The sequence below is a fragment of the Nannospalax galili genome, unplaced genomic scaffold, assembly GCF_000622305.1.
Source record: "Nannospalax galili isolate Female #2095 unplaced genomic scaffold, S.galili_v1.0 scaffold1359, whole genome shotgun sequence".
In the NCBI taxonomy this organism is placed as follows: Eukaryota; Metazoa; Chordata; class Mammalia; order Rodentia; family Spalacidae; genus Nannospalax; species Nannospalax galili.
Window position 1 is genome coordinate 175995 of NW_008342089.1, and position 9712 is coordinate 185706.

Here is a 9712-nt window from a genome sequence, read left to right on the forward strand (position 1 = left end):
AGCTTGTGACAATCTTACTATCTCCACCTCCCAAGTGTTGGGATCACAGGCATGGGCCACCACACCCAGCTCAAAAAAGCCAGACATTGGCCCTTCCTACCTGTGTGTCCTGACACCCGCTACTCAGGAAACTCCTGCTTAAGAGAAGTATCCAGCCACATAAAGTGGAGTGCTACCCATTATGGAAGGGCATATCCTTGGGTTAGGACCCAGGAAGGGCAGCTTGATGGGTGTGTACCCAGTGTCCTGCCCTGCAAGTGGGAGGTGGTACTGGGAATGCTTCAGGAGGAGATTCCTAAGGTGCTCCAAGATGCCAGCTTTTGTGTACATTGAGACAAAGATGGAGTGGCCCAGGTCAGATAAGATAAGATAAGGCCTACTCCACGCTGGGTGTGATGGTACCTACCTTTCTTGGGAGACTGAAGCTGGCCTGGGCTACATAGCAAGAACTCTCTAACAAAGACAGGGAAGAGGAAAGAAAAGATCTCCAGACCCTGGAGCAGCTCTGCTCTGTGGAGACTTAGAGGGCAGCTCAGTGACCCTCAGGTTCTGCCTTTGCCCTACTGGCCAAGAAGGGGAGCCAGCTTTCCCCGCTGGAGGAAGGGTTGGCTGTTGCTGATTGGAGGGTTGGGAGTCTGGACAACCAATGTGCTTGAGTGAGCAGCAAGGTGGGAGCCACCTGGGAGATTACTAAAGCTTTGGGGAGCTGGGAGACACATTCTGAGGTGGCCTAAGATCCCTCAGATCAAGGCTGAGTAATGACCTGACTGGTAATCTCAGTACAGCTGTTGCCTGTAGTTCCATCCAGTCTTTGGCACAATTAGCAAGGTCCTAGCCCTCGCCTTGTTGCAGGGAAGCAGGTTTTTGGTCTGGGAGGAAGACACCTTGCCCTCCTGTTCTCTGGCTACTTTGGTCTTAGTTGGTGGCTTTGGTGGTTATAACTCCAGTTCTGATCTCCATCCCTGTGAGCTAGAGGAGAGAGGAGGTACCTTACACATAAATCCACCCCCTCAGAGCCATGTCTTGGTCCAGGGGCTGTGTAATCTCCAATTATGGTTTCTGCTGTGTGAGCCATAAAGCTACTCGTACTTGGGAGGTGATAGATTTCCTGAAAGTGCCTACCTGTGTCTCCAAGCAGTTGTCCCAGAGAGTGTCTGCTGGTCCCTAGGTGCTCCTGTGGGGATGGAGAGCCACCTTATCCCAGGATCCCCATGTTGCCCACATTCCCCTACTGTGTATCCCAGGGCATAGCCTAGGCACAAGGCCAAGCACGGAAACATAGGTGCCAGGAAGGAGGGCTTTCCCCATGGAGTATGTCACCTGCAGCTGGCCTGTGTCTCCACAGAGGAAGAAGAGCTGGCAGGAGTGGCAGAAGGCGCCAGCTTTCCGCCCCAGGAGCCACGGCGAAGTCAGCAGGTGAAGATGGCTCCCACTGGTCCCCTAGCAGAGCAGCACTGCTGGTCAGTGGAGGCTGCCCGTCAGACATGCGCTGAGCCCACCTGCAGCCAAGGTAAGGCCAGTTGGGAGCAGCCCAGCACCAGCTCCCACCAGGTTGCTCACAGATGACAGCCATGGGAGGGGCCAGCCTGGTGGATAGAAGGAACAGCAGGGCAGTGCAAAGCTCAGGAAAAAATAAGGGGAAAAGCCCTGGTCAGAGTCTGCTGTAAACCATTATCAGGGCCCCAAACCTCATTTTACCCCATCTCCACAAAAGGGTCATACTGAGGGCAGGAGCCTTGCTTGGGCCCTGTCACTGAGATGCCCCTATAGGCACCTGAGACAGACCACAGACATACTTTCTCTGGCTTATTCCTACTAGCCACTCTACCCAGTCAGGCCCCTTGGGACCTCTTGGCTAGGCCTCCCACAGACCACTCAGGATGGCAGGACCTGGCGCCAGCCCATGAGAACCAGGCAGGGCTCTGAATAAGCTCCCACTCCTTTTAAAGCAATGGGGCTGAAAGAATGTGGAGCCATGCCAGACAGCTAGGTTGCTCCCAGTTCATGGAGCTCCCTGGAGGCTGCCAGGTTCCAGAGTTGCAGCCTGCAGTGGCCTTCCATTCAGGCAGTCAGGCCTCCAGGCTCCAGGTAGGCACAGCCTTGCTTGTCCTGGAGTATGAAAGAAAAGTATACTCACTGGGGCCAGCTCAAGTGACTACACCTGGCTAAGAGACCAGCTCTGGGCCTCAGTGTCCTCCCTGGGGATGGGCAGCAACAGGACATGTGTTTAGAAGAGTTTAGAAGACAACAGTTGATGCAGGTGTGCCAGAGGAGCCCTCAGATCCCCAGGAAAGCTCAGAAAAGCTCGTGGGATCTTCGGATGCTCCTGAGAGCCCAGGGTGCTCCTAGGTGTAGGTATAGTCCGAACATGCCAAGGTTTGCAACCAGAGTAGAACCTGGGACCCTAATAGTCAACACAAGCAGGATAGAAAGATATACATGATCTGAGCCCCTCTGTCTTCCATAGGGGAAACTGAGTTCTTAGCAGGTGGGGAGGCAGGCAGACAAGCTGTGAGTGAAACTCAAACTAAGGTCTCCAACAGTCACCAGCACTAAGGTCCCCTGCAGTGGAAATGCCCAGACACCAGAGAGCCATCAAGGCAAGGCTGAATCCAGCAGGGCCAAGTCCCGCTTCCTGCCCAACATGCCAAAGCTGGTGATCCCTTCGGCCACCACCAAGTTTCCTCCTGAGATCACCGTCACACCGCCTACCCCAACCCTGCTTTCCCCCAAAGGCAGCATCTCGGAGGAGACCAAGCAGAAGCTGAAGGTGACCATGGGTACTAGGCAGGGGACCTGGGCAGGGGCTCAGATTACTGCGGGGGGGGGGTCTGGGATGGGGCTTGGGTTACTGGGAGACCTGTGCAGGGGCTCAGGTACTAGGGGCCCTGGGTAAGAGTTTAGATTAAGGTCAAGAAGCTTGGGGCAGGGCCAGGCTGTCCTGACTATGCCCTGCCCTGCCTGCAGTCGGCTATCCTGTCTGCCCAATCAGCTGCCAATGTGAGGAAGGAGAGACTGTGCCAGCCAGCCCTGGAGGTCCTGGAGACATCCAGCCAGGAGTCCTCACTGGAGAGTGAGACAGATGAGGATGATGACTACATGGACATATGATAGGGTTCACCCAGATGGGGAAGAGCTAGGCCTGGAATGCCCCTTTGGTCCACACCCTGGGCAGGGCCAGAAGCCCATGCGATGTACCATTCTCCATGGTCTCCCAAGCCTGTCCTGCCCGTTCGTAGCATCCCTGCTCCCAGACATGGACTGTCCCTGCTTGTTTGTGGTGTGGTAGTCCAAAGGAAGACCAGACCTGTCTGAGCCGTGTGAGGATGGACTGGTCATGATCTGCACAGCCAGGGCGGAATACTTTTTTTATGCAATGTTGACTTTTTAGCAAGCCGAGCTGGCCAGGTTCTTCTTAGGTCCTGGTGGAGAGATCATCTAGGACCTGGTTCATCCCACATCTTTTTTTGTTTTCTTTTCTAATAAAGATGGAATAATGAAAGATTTTTGCCTCTTTGCTCACCTTGGGGGGTACCTGGAGAAGGGACTGGAGCTTCCCTCAGAGTATCAGTATCCCAAGTTCTTAGACTTGTAGAGCTGATGTAGCCCTAGACGCCCCAGGAGACTGCAGGTATGGGACAGACCTCTCTGGATGAGGCTGGACTGGGATCTAAAAGACTGTTGGGTACCCTAGAGCTTCTGAAGTGTAGGGTGGGCGGCCACAGAGAGGGTCCAGCCTTGGTGGTGCTACAGAAATGGCAGTGGGGAGCTGGGGGCAGGGGAAGAAAGGGGTCATCAGGAAGAGGGACGCTTCGCATAGTACTCCCAGACAGGGTCAGCTACATTAAGTATGGAGACCAGCGCAAGATATATGCAGGCTGCTTTGTTCAAAAATTAAGATTTGTGGGGAACAGGTTGAGTCAGAGTCTCACTATGTAGCCTAGACAGGCTTTGGATTCACAATCATTGTGCCTTAGCTGAGGTTGCAGGCATGTACCTGGCTTGAAGTTCAGAGTTTTAAGACCACAACAGAACATTAAGCAAACCATGATACTGGGCTCTGTCCTCCTAGACCCCATGCCATTAGTTTCGGGGACACTTTAGTTGCAGGGACCCATAGCATATAGCACTCTCACACAACACCTCAGAGCCCCATGTGTGCCCTGCCTCCCAAGCTTTAGGCTAGGATGGAGATGGAGTACTTCTAGTTTGCATTCTGTTTCTGTGATAACCACCACAACCAAAAGCAACTTGGGGAAGAAAGGGTTTATTTCAGCTTACAACACCTGGGTCACAATCCATCATTAAGGGAAGTCAAAATAGAAATCTGGAAATCTGGAGGCAGGAACTGAAGCATAGACCATGGAGGAATTTCTTGCTCCCCTTGACTTGCCTTTTTTTTTTTTTTTTTTTTTTTTTTTTTTTTTTTTTTTTTAAGTCTTTTTGAGACAAAGTCTTCCCTGCACCCCCAGCTGGCCTGGAACTTGAACTAGCTATGTAAACCAGGCTGGTCTTGAACTCGCAGAGATCCATGTGCCTCTGCCTCCCCAGTGCTGGGAATAAAGGCATGTGCCATTACATCTGGCTCAAAGTTTTGTTTTTTTTTTAAATCTTTTTGAGACATGGTCTCCCTGTAGCCCCAGCTGTCCTGGATTCACTATGGAGACCAGGCTGGCCTTGAACTCACAGAGATCTGCCTGCCTCTGCCTCCCGAGTGCTGGGATTAAAGACGCGCACCGCCATGCCCAGCTCAGTTTTTTTAATGAGGCTAGAGAGATGGCTCAGTAGTTAAGGGCACTGGCTACTCTTGCAGAAGACCCAGGTTCTGTTCCCAGCACCCACATGGTGGCTAACAACCATCTGTAAGTCTACTTTCAGGGGATCTGGTGCCCTTTTCTGACCTTTGCAGGCATTGCAGAACATGGGAGCACTTACATACAGGCAGGCAATACATTCATAAAATAAAAAAGAAAATGTCCCACAGGCAGATCTGATGGATGAAATTCCTTATTTGAGATTCCCCCTTCCAAGGTATATCTAGGTTTGTGTCAAGTTGACAAAAGCTAACCAGTGCAGGTACCCTTTAGTTACCTGTGCTCATGCTGAGCACATGCCCTCAACCCTGTGAGTGAAAAAGTTCCCAGAAAATCCTGGATCTTGGACTGAATTTCCTGGAAAGCTGATGACCAACTGCTTAGCCCTTCAGTGACTAGAAAGTTTGGAATGTTGCAAATCCAAAGCCTATGCACATTTTATCTAAGCCTTAAACAGTCACTCCTTGCCCACCTCTGTTGTCTAACAAAATGTATTAACAAAAGGAACAGTCCCTACCAATCAAAAGACAAGAACATCATCAGCATCTGAAGTCTATACCTGAGATTTCTCTTTTACTGTATCTGCCTACTTACTCTTTCCACCAATTTATTTGAAGTGTCTTGATTTATGATTTTTCTTTGTTCTGTTACTATAAAAATTTCATGAAACAGTTATCCCATAACTGCTTTTAAATTTTGTTTATTCTTAACCTGAAGTCTTAATGTTTCCTTTACCGTCCTTCCTGTCACTTTTGATTTATGTCATGCTAATAACTTAGACAAGGGGAGCTCTGCTGGTTTCATATGTAAAGGCAGTTATGTCTCCCTGTAAGAAATAATAAATATTACTCTTTCAAACCCTGTAAAACTTCAAACTTGGTTAGCTGGATGTGGTGACTCAGTGACCCAGGAGGCAGAGGCATGTGGATCTCTGTGAGTTCAAGGCCAGCCTGGTCTACATAGTAAGTTCCAGGACAGCTGGGGCAGCAGAGAGACCCTGTCTCAAAAAGACCAAGAAATAAAAATAAAAACTTAGAACTTGGGTTATGATAAGGAATAGTCTAATCTTTTAATCCCACCATACCGTGTAAGACTTGTTTTAGGAAAGGCTATGATGCCTTTCTGAACCTGCCTGGGAAAACAGAGCTCTTCTCCCTTTAAGCAGATTCTTTTAAACTGGATCTGACTGAACATGCAACACACCCTTATGCAAAAGTAAAATCTGCCTTGCCATGTTACTTTTGCTTTGACCATGTGTTCTTTGTGTGGTATTGATAAGGTCCTTGAGGCTCAGATTTTATTTCTAACACCCCTCAGTTATTTAGGTCTTGAAAAAAAGAAATTAGCTCTTAAAAAGAAAAAGTGGTATGACCCTATATCTACATGGCAAACTTTACCTTTTATTTTAGGTCACTATGCTTTCTAACGTCTTAAAGAGCTAGAAATACAAGTTTTCTACCTTCCTGCCCTTGGTGCACCTAGATTTCACGTAATTATACTGTGTGTCTTTTCGTGTGCTGTTTGTGTCAAAACATTTTTTAATGAACTGTAGCCACTTCAGTGTTTTTTCACTCTTCTTAAATTCTGTACTAAAATTATTAGGATTTTTTTTTGCATGCCAGATGCCAGAATAAAATGCACATGTGCAGGTTTATAAATGCATTTTACTACTGTATTAAAAGGCCTGATAAATACATACTGCCTTAGAAACTTGAGTACTCCAAACATCTTACCTATTAAACAATATCTTTGGGTCTATTAAGTATTTCACAAAACGCTTAAATGTTAATTGTTTATACAAAAACCAACATTCATTAAAATCATAAGTTTTATTAAGCTATAAAATTTAATGATATATATATCCTACTATGAAACTATTAAAAGTGTTATGATGTCAGGCTGGAGAGATGACTCAGCGGTTAAAAGCACTGACTGCTCTTGCAGCAGACACAGGTTAAATTCCCAGCACCCAAATGGTGGCTAACAACCATCTATAACTGCAATTCTGACCTCAGAGGCATTGCAGGACACAGGTGCACTTACACACATGCAGGCAATACACTCATACACATAAATAAAAATAATAAAAATTTTTTAAAAGTTATAATGTCATTTCACCAGAGAAGACCACACAGACACACACAAATAATTTACCAAAAGAAAACCTTTTATATTTTTCTATAGTCAGCTGGGAACTACACTGGTCAATCATGATGTTCCCAATTGCAGTCCTGAGCCATCTCTAGGATAAGCTTTTATACAGAAAAACTACATCCAGGGGCAAAAAGTTTAAGTTCCCATGCTTGGGGATGAAAAGCCCCCCTAACTTTCTATTCTGTAAAACAACACTTACCCTCTGCAAAAGCAAGCCAACCATTACCTACAGAAGCCATAAATCTGCTGTTGGCAGGGTAGCCAGGTGCATGTCAACCTTAGTGTAGGCCTACACCTTAGTGTAGATAGCTTGAACCTCTTTTTTTTTTAAACTACTTAGTTGGGGCCTGCTTGTAATCCAGCGTAGCTATGGTCAGTCTTGAAGTCCCTCATCACAAAAGTAAGGTTTTTCAATAAAAAATTAATAAAGGTAAGGTTTTGTTTTGTTTGTTTTTGTCTTTTTGAGACAGGGTCTCCCTGTAGCCCCAGCTGGCCTGAACTTGCTATGTAGACCAGACTGACCTTGAACTCACAGAGATCTGCCTGCCTCTGCTCCTGAGTACTGGGATTAAAGGTGTATACCACCATGCCTGGCAAAAGTAAGGTTTACCACCATGCCTGGCAAAAGTAAGGTTTTTATTAATGCTAGACTACATGTAAAACTGGATACACGTGTTTGCTAAAGATTTTTGTATTAAATTTCCTTTCCACAATAAGGATTATGGGAGATACAATCTCAACAAAAATAATTACAAGATCTTGGTTGCTAAAAAATGATAGGTAAAAATGTTGGAGAGAGTGCGGTGGAGAGCACTAGCGGATGGAGGAGGCACCGAGGCACAGATGGAATTCTCAGCGGGATACAGATTTATTTCGCACGGGGCACCTTTCCCTTGGGGAAGGGAAAGATGTCAGCGAAGGGAAAGATGGGAAGGAAGGGAAGGGAAGGGAAAGATATCAGGGAAAGATGTCCGCCCACGGGTTGTGAGCTGGGACTTTATATATGGGGGCTTTAGGGTGTGGAAGGGGGGAATGTTCGGGGGAGAAATCAGGGAGGGGGAAGAAGGAAAAGCAGGCAGGATTAGGGTCTGGAAGTGTTTACTTTTTCCCTCTTAAGATAAGAGAAAAGCTGTTGTGATAAACAGCTTCTAAAATCTCTGGTTAACAGGTAGAATCTGCTTATCTTATCTTTGGAGATCAGAGGAAATGGAGGTCAAAGGAAAGGCAGGCTGCTTCTCAGCAGAGTTTGTTTCCCTTGACTCCAAAGGTCAAGGTGAGGTCCCTGTTGGGGAGGGGGGAAACTGCTGCTGTTTGGAACCCTAACAAAAAACTCATATATGATTATGTATGTACTGTCTACATGAGCTTATGTTTAAAAAAATTTTTTTCTTGGTATCAAATTGGCTTTTAAGGAAGCATTCATGTGAACTGGAATCGTTAAATTAGCCCCACTTCTTTTCGGCTCACAGTAAAACTAAAATTTCAAGGGAAGAGGTCCCAACTCCAAGACAAGTTAGCTTGCCCACATGTCCAGTATGCCAATTGAGAATATGAAGTCATTGTGACTACTTTGGAAAAACAGAAGTGACTAATGGTCCAAGATCTTTTAAATCTAGAGATTAACATGAGTTTTTAAGTTTAAATATTTAAAGAATCTTTTAAAGACAAGATATACTAAATTTACAGTTCTGGTCAAGATGTTATCTCTTTGATCCTTGTCTCAATTCTGGTTCTATAACAAGCTCTCCTATATACTAAACTCTTCATTCCAAGGATTCAGAAAAATCACTTATCTTTGCTTTTTTTGTCTGTATGTTATATACTTATAAGCATTTTAGGACATTTTTTTAGCAATACTTACCTCTTTAAAGCCAACAGTCAGATTTCTCAAGGTTCACATCTTGGCCAAGACAATGTAAAAAGAGCTCTAAATATTTAAAAAGAAAACGTCATTTCTAAAAACCTGCTTCAAGGCTTACAAAGACATCTTAAGGTTTAAGATATCTTAAAGATTATAGATAATTTTTTTTTTTTTTGGCTTTTTGAAGTAGGGTCTCCCTGTAGCCCCAGCTGTCCTGGAACTCACTATGTAGACCAGGCTGGCCTGGAACTCACAGAGATCTGCCTGCCTCTGCCTCCCAAGTGCTGGGACTACAGGCGTGTGCCACCACGCCCGGCTATAGATAATCTTAATGTTACATTATATTTGAGATAATTGTTCATCTATGATTTAAATTAAAAGTGTAACTAAATACTTATCAAATGATTAACATATTTACTACAAAGGTAAACAAGTAGCATAAATAAATAAAGTCAAATGCCAAAATTTTAGCTTTTGAATGCCTCAAACTCTAATGAGGAGTGAATGCTTTTTAGCAAATATTTTCAAAGTGCCTATTATAATTACATATTTAATAATTAGTTGTTTATAAAAAATACTATTTTTATATTCAAAAACTTTGTTTCTTTAAAAAAATGCACTTGTTACAATTTTTAAAGTTTGGTAGGTAAAATGAGATTTCTCAAATAAACATACTGAACAGCAAACTCATTTTAAAATGCTAAAAAAGGGGCTGGAGAGATGGTTCGGTGGTTAAGAGCACTGACTGCTCTTTCAGAGGACCCAGGTTTGATTCGCAGCACCCACATGGTGGCTATGAACTGTCCTTAACTCCAGTTCTAGGGAAACCCTCTTCTGACAGCTGCAGCATTGGCACAACATGGGTGCACTCAACATACATGCA

The 9712-nt window shown here is 45.4% G+C and overlaps 1 protein-coding gene across 1 annotated transcript in view; it reads left to right on the plus strand.

Moving 5' to 3' along the window:
- Cabin1 (calcineurin binding protein 1) overlaps positions 1-3502 on the plus strand; it is a 166664-nt gene extending 163162 nt beyond the window's left edge. The window contains exons 35-37 of the mRNA XM_029565813.1: positions 1346-1510; positions 2544-2770; positions 2968-3502. Of these exons, the coding sequence (XP_029421673.1) occupies positions 1346-1510; positions 2544-2770; positions 2968-3111 (536 nt within the window). The 3' untranslated portion in view covers positions 3112-3502. The remainder of the gene's footprint in view (positions 1-1345; positions 1511-2543; positions 2771-2967) is intronic.
- The last annotated feature ends 6210 nt before the right edge of the window (positions 3503-9712 follow it).